At 48.5% G+C, this 12,334-nt stretch overlaps 1 protein-coding gene across 1 annotated transcript in view; it reads left to right on the forward strand.

Annotated features, from left to right (window-relative positions):
* Positions 1 to 1,266: 1,266 nt before the first annotated feature.
* FYCO1 (FYVE and coiled-coil domain autophagy adaptor 1) overlaps positions 1,267 to 12,334 on the forward strand; it is a 77,052-nt gene continuing 65,984 nt past the window's right edge. Inside the window, exons 1-2 of the mRNA XM_002813835.6 lie at positions 1,267 to 1,372; positions 12,112 to 12,278. Of these exons, the coding sequence (XP_002813881.4) occupies positions 12,224 to 12,278 (55 nt within the window). The 5' untranslated portion in view covers positions 1,267 to 1,372; positions 12,112 to 12,223. The remainder of the gene's footprint in view (positions 1,373 to 12,111; positions 12,279 to 12,334) is intronic.

Genomic DNA, 12,334 nt, shown 5'->3' on the forward strand with positions numbered 1-12,334 from the left:
TTGTTGTTGTGTAAGAGTAGAGGAAAAATACGGTTTGAGGGAGGTTTTTTTTTTTTCCCATACAGTTTCAAACAGGGATATTGGACCAGACAACCAACATTAAAATCTCTCTCATCCTTAATATTGCATGAAGCTGTTCAGACAGTGGTTTGGAGCAATGATTTCTCTTAGACCACTACATTAATTACTTTTCTCTTTGTCATCTTCTCACTCCCCCTGTTTTCTTTCTGTTCTCCTTTCTGTTAACAAGAGTGGAAATCACTTCTATTCATGTACCTCCTCCCAGCCCCACCCCTAAACTGACTACTCCATCCGTCCATCTAACTCACTGTTTTAGCTACATCTAATTTATAAAATTAGATGGCTAATGAGATGTCATAGCCTAAAATCGACTAAGAAATTGATTTTCTTTCTGTATTATTCTACCCAGACAACACCCTGCTTCCTCAATTTAGAATGTTGGGCCACCACAGTTCCTGACTGGATACCACGAGCTAGGTCCTACAAGGGAGAGAGCTATTTCTGGCTTAAATGATGAGAACTAGGGCAGAGAGTAAAGGATAGCCAGCCACAGCTAAGGAACGCAGTCAGTTACAAGCCAAAGTCCCCGTGTAGCATTCCTCTTTTCTACTGTGCCCACAGTGGACATTGATTGAATGCATTTTGTTCTATCGTGTTCAGTTCCAGAGTGCTTTGCAACACCCATCTTATAAACAGAAGTTGGGCTGAGGATGGGGCCAAAGTTAGGGGTGGTAGTTCATAAACACGTAGTTTTCGAGCACTAATTTTAAGTAAGACCCTGATATTAAGAAATAAGGGGGATTAAAAGATGGGAAATTAGGCCCACCAATACATGTTTTTCTATTTCCCAATATATCAAAATATTATCATTTTAACATGAAATCACTAAAAATTAATGAGCTAGTTAACATTCTTCGGACTCTTTGGTACGTAGGTGTATTTCACACTTAGAGCACGTGCACGATTCAACTCGAACTAGCTACCTTTGGAGTGCTCCTTAGCCACACAAAGAACAGCGTTGTTGTCAAGATGCCAGACATTTGATTTGTGGCCCTCCGGGGTTGCAAGGGTTAACCCGGGGTCAGCATGGGTCGGGGGTGGGACGAGTGGTCCGGGACTGGGCGGTGGGAGCAGCTAACCCCCGCCCTGCGGAGTCGCCGGGAGTTGTAGTCGGAGCCCCGGGAGTCCGATGGGAGTTGTAGGCTTCAGTCCCGGGGAGCACGCCGGGAGTTGTAGTCCGCCCCCGCCAGCCGCCTGGTGTGCGCGTCATGGCCGTCGGCACCGCGGTCCCGTCCTCTTCCGCTTGGCCCCAGAAAGTTTCGGTTCTGCCCGGCGGTGGACCCACGAGCGCGTAAGTGCCGCGGGAGACCGGCTGGACTCTGGGGGCACCTGGGTCGCTCACGATCCCTGAGCCGAGAGCTTCGCTCGGGGCGCGGCTTGTCACCTGTTGCCCTTACAGTCCCCGCCCATCCCAGGTCTCCCTCAGACCCTGCCCGAGCCGCCCCCGTCCTTGCCCAGCGGGCCGGGAAGCACCTCGGACCGGTGGAAGCCGGCCCAGGCACCCAGCCTGCCTCTGTTGGTCGGTTCGAAAGACAGACCCCAAACACCAGTTCCAAGACCCCGGACGGCCGAGGGGCCGCAAAGGAAAGGAGCCCACCGTGCGGCGTCTCAGAACAAGCCCGGATGGCTTAGCACAGGATGGGGCAGGCCCCCGAGTTCCTGCCTGCGTGGTCTTTAGGAAGTTTAGTTTCTGGCCCAGTTGGGCCGGGACAGCCCGGACCTTCACTTTGCAAGACTCCGCTGGTGTTCGCATCTCTGCCCTCTTCCCAGGAGGGGAAGCTTCTTTCTTCCGGGCCCATCCTTTGGCCAAGCCCTAGTCACTATCCACTGCCCCTTGTGACCATGCGCAGGGTCTCGAGCTAGCCCCCAGGGGTCTTTTCCCGAAATACCTGTTGTCTCTGGTGTGGCGGCACTGCACTGGACTGGAGTCCGTGCTGTTGAAACCTGGCGGGGGTGGGGCAGGGAGTGGGGAGGATGGCGGAATTTTATTTCTTGTAAGAAAAGCACATGTGGTTGACACGTTAACCGCGTGGCCCCCTGTTAAAGCACATGTATTCTCTGATGTCCCTGTCACTCTCCACCGTTCCCATTGGGTGTCTTCTCCAGAAAAAAAAAAAAATAGAACACTTGTTGAAACTGCCTGTGTTGGCCAGAGCCTCTCAGCCCCTCTGCTTGTCTTACCACAGCAGTTTCCTTTCCCGACAGAGAAATGGGTCAGGGGCTTTTGGGGGGCAGAGGATCCAGGGCTTAATCTGCTCACTGGTTCTCCTGCCCCTGCAGGCCTTGTGGTCTCAGGCAGCAAGCTTAATTCTCCTGCCATCTGCCTAATGCAGCTGGAGGGTGTTGGGGGCTGGTGTGGGGGAGGGGTGGGGAGCTGGCGCTATCATGCCAAGGTTTTCTGCTTTCAGTAGTTCCCACCTTCTGAAGTGGACCCCTGTTGAGTGAGCTCCACTTGACCCTCCCTTCTGTGACAACCACTGTTCTGAAAGCATTGAATGCCCCATACTGGTTGTGCACCGTGGTTATTATCACCCTGAAAATAAGAGCTAATTGTCACAGTGATGGATCTCAGCCTCTTTTGATTAATAGGATCTCTCCTAAAGGCTCTTGCTTTAGGAAATAGAGTTTATCTGTTTATGTTCAAAGTGACTATCTTTGTGTAGCACTTCATTTACTTTTTAAATTGTTTTTAATATTTTATTAGAAAAATAAACATACAGAATCACTGAAAGGATTGTATGGTGAATATCCATATACTCAATTCTTAATATTTTACTTTGATTTTTTTTTTTGCAGTTACTTTAGAGATTGGTAACAGTCTCAGGCAGTGATCCTTTAGCCGTTGTTTGGATGACCTTCGCCCCTTGGGGCTGGGTTTGGAGCACCAGTATAATTTCAGGAGCCAAGTTTTTAACCTGGTCCTTTTTGAGGGGGATGGCCCCCATAGATGTTTGTGATGAGAGGAATCACCCATAACAGAGCAAGATCAGAGCAGCTGGTAGCTTTGACCCATATTGGTCACCGAGGCTGTGGGCTGCTGACTCAAGAATACAAAGTAGGTACGCAAGAAATGGCAGCCCCCTCACCCCCACCCACCCTGCTTCCCTTTAGGGGAGATGTTTAGCTGATAGGTAACTTTTGTTTACTGAAGATTCCAAAGACACAGCTTTGGTGACTCAAGACTAGAATGTCTTTAAACATGAGGCAGAGGAAGTGTGTTGTCTAGCTGTGGTCTTATGGTGGAAATCACTGGTAGGCACCCAGAGTTAGGCGCCACGTTCGTTGCAAGCAGCCCTAGGCAGCAGGTAAGGGTCATTAACTGGTGCCTGTGATTACAGAGGCAACTTGTGAGCACGGATGAGTCCATTATGATCAGGGCAACATCTGCTCACATCATGACTGCTATGTTCTTGTCTTAGTCAAAAGATAAACAGTATTTTGTTTGTGATCTCAATGCTAGTTTCAAGAAAATAAGAACTCTTTATTGGTATAAGAGCCTCTATTTGAGCAATTAAATAAATCAATAGGGTGGGAATTGGAATGTTTCTATGGTTCTACCTATGGAAATACTGTTTACCTTCTTGCTGTTCGTTGATACGTCACAAAAATGGCTGAAATATCTGTACTACCCCCATAATAAGAGCCATTGCCTTGGAGCAAATGGGCCCCATGGCTTTGAGAAGAGGAGGATGGCAGAAGCTGTGCTCAGTTGGGCAAGAGGTGTTTTATCCCTTTTCTCACATGGGAGCCAGTCAACCTGTTGGTTTTAGTAACCTCCAGTGGTCCTTCCTGTTCACCTGGGTCTCTGTGGCATTTGAAAGGCACCAAGGGCCTGTTTCTCATTAGGCCGGATGCCATTTGGAGGATGTGTACATCAGTGTGGTTCTGATGAAAGACTTAAGGAGAATCTGTGGTTTGGGTATAGTATTGTGGCCCTGTGGCTGGGACCCAAGGGCTGATCTGGCCAACTACCTCAGGAATCTAGAGTACTGTACCCTAGGCCAGTCCCAGGAACCCGAGTTAGAGGAAGTCCTTAGCATACAAAAGAAAAGCTTGGACCAAAAAAAGCATTCCAAGAAAACCATTAGCATGCAGGGGGCAAGGCCAAGAGTAGAATCCCTATGTGAAGTCCAGGATAGGGCTGGACAGCTGAATCAGAAACAGTGGTTTAAAACGGAGCTGGAAGGAATTACCTGAAGTTGACTCTGCAGCCCCAGATGCTTTTTCCAGGGTATCTGTAGACTTCGTCAGGAGCAGGGAGGGGACACTTAGAAGCCTCAGCCACTGAGAATGTCTGTTACCCCCCTTTCCCACCTCCTTCAAGGGTTGCGATTCTTAATTAATTCACATGAAGGAAGTTTACCTCTCAACATTTCATCTGAAAAAAGAAAGGTAGGAAGAGGTCAAATGACTTCCCCAGGACAGATAGAGTGCCTAAAAATAGTTGAGTAAGTTAAATATACCTTGGGTCTCACCCAACCATGGCATGATCTTTGTTGCATTATTTGTTGCATAATGCATAATGGAAAGTTCACGTAACTAGTCTGATTCCAAAATCTAAATAGGGTCCAATTTGACAAAACTTGGCTACCACTGGTAAGAGAGAAGAAAATATCTTGCTCATTGCTCCAACTCCAGCTTCAGAGCCATCCTGGGTCCTGCTTGCCCCTCCCATCTGCGGCATGGCCCCACCCCCTGCCTCTCTGCACCTAGGCTGGCACTGCTGTTGTCATGCTCCTCCCCAAGAAGTGCAGCAGAACCCAGGCCCACCAGCACCTCCCCTCCCCAGGTTGCCTTGTTGATGGTGTCAGATGCACACTTTCAGGAATGGAGAGACAAGGGCCTTGGGAGGTGTATTTGTGCTAGGGCTGCCATAACAAAATACCACAGACTGAGTGGCTTAAGGTACTTTCTCACAGTTCTGGAGGCTGGAAGTCCCAGATCAAGCCATTGGCAGGTTTGGCTTCTCCTGAGGCCTCTCTCCTTGGCTCTCAGACAGCTGCCTTCTTGCTGTGGCCTCACACGGCTTTTCCTCTGTGCTCCTGCATCCCTGGTATCTCTTGTGTGTGTCCAGAATTCCCCTTATAAACTCACCAGTCCAGTTGGATTTGGGCCCACTCTCATGGCCTCATTTAATCTTCGTTACCTCTTTAAAGGCCCTGTCTTCAAATGCAGTCACATTCTGAGGTATGAGGGTTAGGGCTTCAACATCGGAATGCGGTGGGGTGGTGTGCACAATTCACCCCCTGACAGGAGGTTTGGGTTAGCAGGGTTGTTTGTGAGGGCGGCGGTGCTTTTCATTTTCCAGGATGGGGTGAAGGAGGCTGTGGGTAAGGCTTCCTCGGGAACCGAACTGTGGTTCACACTTCCTCCTGTCCACACCAAACCCAGAGAGACTGGAGCAGCTGGCCAGAGGAAGGTGTAGGGAGCATGAGCTGGGCAGGGCATGGCCTTGGCAGAGGGAGCAGAGCATCCAAACCCCAGAGGCAGGGCCCAGCCACAGAAGGGCATCTCAGGGAGGCCTGAACATAGGCAGAGGGGAGGGAGGGAAGGAGGAGGGACAAGAAGATGGGCCTATCCCTATCGAGGTCAGGCAGCCCATCTGTAAAGGGCCTCACAAGCTGGGTTAAGAGATTTGTACCCGTGTCTGACAGCAGTCACCTGAGCTCTCAGGACACCAGAGGTCTGTTTATAAAGAGAGGCTAGGTAGGCAGTGTGGAGTAGACACACTTCATCCATCCCTGAATTATATTATTCTATTCACTCTGGGAATAATAGCTCACAAGATTTTTACAGTAGTTACAACATAATGTTCACAATTTCTACATGGTGTTTTAAGTGCATTATTTTAGTCAACATACAAATAATTTATGCCCAATAAAGGAAAATTGAAAAATCAGAGAAATAGAATTTTTTTTAAAATGTGCTCATGGTGGCCGGGCGCAGTGGCTCATACCTGTAATCCCAGCACTTTGGGAGGCCGAGGCTGGTGGATCACGAGGTCAGGAGATCAAGACCATCCTGGCCAACATGGTGAAACCCCGTCTCTACTAAAATACATTAAAAAAAAAAATTGCCAGTTGTGGTGGCGTGCGCCTGTAGCCCCAGCTACTCAGGAGGCTGAGGCAGGGGAAATCACTTGAACCTGGGAGGGGGAGGTTGCAGTGAGCTGAGATCGCGCCACTGCACTACAGCCTGGCGACAGAGCGAGACTCCATTTAAAAAAAAAAGTGCTCATGTTGCCACCATTGAAAGATTAGTAGTATTTACATCTTTGTACATTTCTATGCCTCAAAGTTTAGTTTGTACGGTGGAGCAAGGATCTATGTGTTTTGTTTTGTCTAATTCATTCATTCATTCAGCAGTAATTTATTGAGGGCTCTCCATGTGCCAGAACTGTGCTAGGGGAAATCATGAACAGCAATGAAGTTTACAGACAAGTTGAAAGAATAGAGATTCAACAAAAAATTACCATTGTAACAAATGGCCCCAGAAGCCACAGAAGCGTAACGTGAGACTCTGCAGTGAGGGCTGAGAATCATGAGCAGAGTACAGTGTTGTACCTTGTATGTTCACTTGTTCTTATCAAAGCACTTACCAGGCCTCAAGTGCTCCTTCTTACTAGTTTTTATTGGGGTATATGTTATCTATTTCTCCTGCTGAGCCTGAGTTCTTTAAAGGTCAGAGCTCCACCCACTGCCCCTTTTCACAGCTATAGCCCCGGCTCCTGGTTCAGGCTTGCCTCTTAATCGTGTTGCCAAAAAATACCTTTTACCTGGCTGGCGGTTTGTTAGCACACAGAAGTTGCCTGCTGCTTCCTTAAGGCTGTGTTTTGTGGCTATGTCATATTCTATCAGAAATTCAGTTCTTAGTTCATAACTAGCTGGATTGACCCCCGACAGTTCGGTCAGGAGAGGTCCCAGAGCATATAATTTTGGAGATCTATAGTTTTTCCCCACCTAGGTTGGGCCTGTATTCTTTGGAGCAGGAGTAGATGCACCAGTTGAGTTCTCAATTATTGATGCAGTTGTTCCAGAGATTGTCCAGATTCTCATGCCTGTTATTGTCACCTCTTGGATATTTTCTCAGCCCCACAGCCTCAAGTACAGAGGTGTGGCTCCTCCCTTGAGCAACTGCCCACCTCACTAAAAAAAGACTTGGCTTCCCCAGATCCAAAAGCAACCCCTCAGAGCCTTCTAAGTCCTGCTATCTGGGGTCCATGGACTCAAGTAGTGGCTGTTTTGTATGTGTTCTGGGAGAGAAACCAAGGAACCTGCTATTGTTGGTGGAGGGGAGGGGACCAAGAGAAGGTTCAAGAAGCCATGGCAAAGCCTCAAGTTCTCATTCCCTTTAAGAAGGAGAGAAGATGACAAGTAAGAAGGAGTGTTTGGGAAAGATGACCCAGACATGCAGTGGGTTAACACTTTAATCATAGGTCCAAGGGGTTGGATCACCTAATGAGTCTTTGTTCACGTGTGCTGAAATGCCTGCCTCTGAGCTGGCCTCTGGCAAACTCCAGAGCACTCTCCTAGCCACCCTCTTGAAGCTCTGGGAAAGGCAGTCTGCCTGCCCACTGATTGTTCCAGCCCCTGGGCCAGCAGGACCTCCAGGCCTTCGAAGCTGCAGGTACCAGCCAAGTGCCTCCCTTTCTGTAGGTGGTAACTAGATAGATGCCGTTGGGTGTGCTGAACCAAGCCTAGGCAATGGACTCTTCCAGAAAGGCTTTTCTGCCTTTTTAACCGTCCTTGTCCTTAACATTCTTTCTTGGTCAGGGAAGACTTTACAACTGGTAGGCTCCTCCTTATTTGGGACTGGGGCAGGAATCCAACTGTAAAGTATCCTCTCTGGGTCAGTCCTTAGCTATTGTGTCGGGAGCAAAATTTAGAAGGTGGAGAAAGGTTGACTTCCACGCCTCCAACCTCCTCCTCCCCTGGTGATTCTTCTTTCCTTGTATGACTACTCAGATGCTGTCTGAGCCAGTTTCTGGGCAATATTATGAGTATTAGTCACTTGCACCATAGCATAAATAAGTTTACATGAGTCAGTCAGCATCTTTGTATCTTAATTTGACTAAATTGCTGTTGCTATTATTTAAAGCATTTAGGGCATCTGGGCAGGTATACAAAAAACTTGGAGGTCAGAGAAGGTCCTTTACTTCTAAAATGATATCTAGGTCATGACTAGGAACTCATATAGTAGTACTAAGTGAAAAATAAGAATTTTAAAAAGTGCATTGAGTCCCTTTTCCTCTTTATCAGAAAATTGGATGTTTTCAGACATTTTGGATAGGCTTAAACATAATTTTGAGTTGTTGGCAAGGAATTTCAATGCTTCCAAAGATTTTATAAAACACATTTCTCTGATATTTGAAAGAGCCTGTCAGAGACAGCAACGAAGGTTTTTACATGTTGTGCAACAAGGACTGTGGGTTTATGAGGTGATTGGCACGCTGGGGGCCCTGTGAGGTGTGTGAGTCCTGGAGTCCTTATGCCAGTGCTGAGGCAGCCATGGTAGTGTGTACAGAGCTTTGAGTGTCTCCTGAATTAGGAGAGCCATTTGCTAATGGGTTGTAGATGTCAGGATCAGGCTTGTTCATGCCAGGAGTCTGTGATTCCCTCAATGAAAGGGCAAGCTTATCTAGAGACACAAGGAAGTTGGCCACGTTTGGAGAGTGATCGTGCCCATTCTTTACCTTTTGTTGGTTAGTAATGACCTCAGACCGAGACGGAGGAGCAAGGAGGACAAGATGCTGAGTTCCTGAAAATAGCATCCCCGTGGTGACCATGTTCTCTATGGAAGCTCTGATTTACTTCCTGAATCCCTGTGAGGTGATGACCCAGAGCCAGAGTGGGGAAGCCCACCACACCCCACAGGCCTGGCAGGCAGTTTCTTAGGGCTCATTACGCTGGTGGCGACACAGGCTCTTTGAAAAATCAGCTTGTGTAATCAGTGGCTGGGAACAGCTCACCCCACGACCTGGGAACTTGACACCAGCCAAGAGCACACTCCCAAGGTCAGACAGAGAAGGTCTCCTGCCTTGGGCTGACACAAGGGCAGTGTCACCAAAGCACCAAGTAGTCTTAAAGGAGTGTGTTGCCATCTGTGTTCAGGCTTATGATGCCAAGATACTGGTTTGGGTTTGCAGACATTGTTTCCCTTGTGCCAGACTCCAGTTAGGGCTGGTTTCCAGAAAATCCAGCTGGTTGGTTCCTTCATTGTTCTGGCCACAGCCTGGATGAGCTACCCAGGATCTGTTGTTGCTATCACCTCCTTCCCAAGCTCCACCCTCTCCACAGACATGGTCAGAAGTGTACACACAGACCCAGTGGGCTGCATTTAAAGACTCACAGGGTATCACTCCAGTCATCTTTCTCCAGGATTATTTCTCTCAGAGACCGCAAACTCCTCTGTGTTGGCAGCAGCCAAATAAGAGGAATGCAGATAGAGAAACAGCCTTTACTCTTGTGTGCCTCCGTCCCAGCATCCTTTTCTTTTTGGCTCTCTCCAGTGACTGCCTGTTCACTTTTTAGGCCTGGCCATCACAGAGTGTCTACCACTTCTCCCTTCCCCAAGCTGAATTAAGTTTTCCCTTCCTCAGATCCCATTGCATTTTTTTTTTTTATAAATTCTTCCCAATGCCGCTTTTTTGTGAGATGTAATTTATACTTATATGAGTTGTGACAAGTATATGTTTGTCAAATACATATAGTCATGTAACCATCACCGTAATCAAGGCACTAAACAGAATTGCCCCCCATATTTTCCTGTGCTCCTTTGTAGTCAGACCCTCCCTTCTCCCCTAGACCCTGGCAGCTACTGATGTGATTTCTCTCCTAATGATTTGCCTTTGCCAGAATAGCATATAAATGGGATTGCACAGTTGTGGTGGTTTGAGAGGCTTCTTTGACTCAGCACAGGGCATTTCAGATTCCTCCATGTTGTTTTGTATGCCCATAGTTCATATCTTGTCAGTACTGAGTGCCCATGACTTTTTGTCCATATCTCTACGTGAGCCTCTTCCACTGTATCTGGATATGTGATATTTTTCCATCTGTCTCCTTGATGGGTGGCCAGGCTCTTCCAGGGCTGGACTGTGTCTTATGTGCCTCTGTATCCCCAGCCTGCATGTAGTAGACACTTGACGGAATGTGCTGGGGCAGCTGTGTGTTGATAGTGGAGGTCCTTATCCTCTCTGGCTCTCTCTAGGGCTCTGGCTGGTCCCTGCTCAGGCCCTGTGTTCAGCTGGTGACCTGGAGAGACACCCAGGGATGGGCAGGCAGGCTTCTCATAAAGCACTCCCATCCTCAGTTTGGTGTCCCTGATTGATGGATGGGTGCCAACACTTGTTGGGAGGTTTGGGGGGTTCTCTGCGGCTCCCCTGAAGCTCTTCTCTCTAGGACTCATGAATTCCTGGGACTGTGGTACAGGCATGTGTCTGTTTCCTTCCTCCTAAGCCAGAGAAGCCCTCTTTGGGCCTTGTTTGCACTGAGTCACAGCTACATTGGCTAGTTAGTTAAAAATAGGCTCTAGTTATCTCCGCCCTGTGATAGGCCCTCTCCTTGGGCAGAGGCAGGAATCCTTATGTAAATATTTGGAGGAGCTTGTGGCTGGGGTGGTTTCCATGCCAGGATCTGCTTGCCTGGCCTCCTGGAGCCATGAGGGCAAGGTGGCAGTGAGAGAGTGAGAGGTGGCATGTGTTAGAACACTCAGGGTGTTCACATTACTTGGGAGATGCTGGAGTTCATGGTAGTACCTTGAGCCGGTGGAAGTGGTTGGTCATTTGCTGTAGTGACAATGGCTGAGTCTTAAAAAGTCAGTAGGACTTATTGGAAAAACCACCAGATTTGAAATCAGACTGACCAGAGTTCAGTCTCTGTGATTCCTCGCCCTACTGGCCCGTGGCCTAAAACAAGTTACATGACTCCTCTGAGCATCATTTTCTCCTTTGTAAACAGGGACCATGTTATCTGCTCCACCAGGGTGATTATGAGAATTCAAAGTGATCATGTGTGTAAAGCACGTAACAGAGCCCTGCATGCAATAGACCCTCATTTAGTGCTGGCTGCCACCACAGCCAACTCTAGTCTTGCTATCTACTTTGCCAGCAAACATTACAACCTTGCACTGGATATCCAAGGGAAGAACAAGAGGTTCTGAAAGGACATAGGATCTCTAGATGCATGTCCAGACCTCTTTCCAATGTGCTCACATCTTTTTAACTTCTGTTGGCCTTCAGCCCTACGGTTAAATCACTTCAACAGCTGCCCACCTAGGGCTGATAACTCAGGACTCACCAGCTAGGAGAGGACTGTAACCAAACTTAAAAATAGACACACATCCGTTGCCTGGTACAGGGGCTGTGCAGACCTCTGGAGAGAAGGCCAGGCAGCATCTGCACGGCCAGGCAGCATCTGCACACCCAGGCTGAGTTGGACTCTGGGCAGCTGGAGGCTGCAAGCCTCCTGACGAAGGGGACCCTGCCAGGCAAGCCCAGCTTTCCTTGGTCCAGAAGTTCTGAGGGTATGTGTCCTCATCCTCTCCCCCAACTAGCACTGCCTGGCTAGAGACTGACCATTCTTCAGAGAAAGAAAGGTGGAGAGGGTGTGGGGCCGGGTGTGGGGGAGATGGGGATCCTTAGGCTTAGCAGAGCTGTCTGAAGCTGGGCTGCACTGATTCCCTGTAGCCTTTGGTATAAGGGGATGGAGAGAGCCACTGGGTGGCTTTTTAAAGGAAAGTAAGGCAGTCCTATCTAAGGTGAATGGAAAGCGAGCTCAAAAAGAATAGGCTGCAATATGATTGATCTAATTTCTTGTTTAGCCCCAAACCAGGTCACTGTGTCTGAGTATAAGTGTGTCAGAAACAAACCAGAGAGTGCCCACAGAACAAGGCCCACACAGAAAGGTCAAGCCCTCCTGTTGAGGGAATACACCCAGATAGGGCGACCTTTGTGCCCAGAGCAGAGTTCTCTAATATTGTTGTTAAATTATGTCTGTGTCTGCTTCCTCCATGGCCTCCCCTTCCTCTGTGCAGGTGCCACCATGGAGTCTGACCACTGCTGAGCAGACAGCCACCGAGGGCCGAAATTCTGAGCCTTCCTCTGGACCCAGGCAGGAGACACACAGACAAGAAAGGCAAACTCACCATGGCCTCCACCAATGCAGAGAGCCAGCTCCAGAGAATCATCCGAGACTTGCAAGGTATGGTAGGTTGCTGGGCAGACTGAGTTTGGTTTTGAGGGACTTGTGGCAGGGCT

Source organism: Pongo abelii, chromosome 2, assembly GCF_028885655.2.
Source record: "Pongo abelii isolate AG06213 chromosome 2, NHGRI_mPonAbe1-v2.0_pri, whole genome shotgun sequence".
NCBI lineage: Eukaryota > Metazoa > Chordata > Mammalia > Primates > Hominidae > Pongo > Pongo abelii.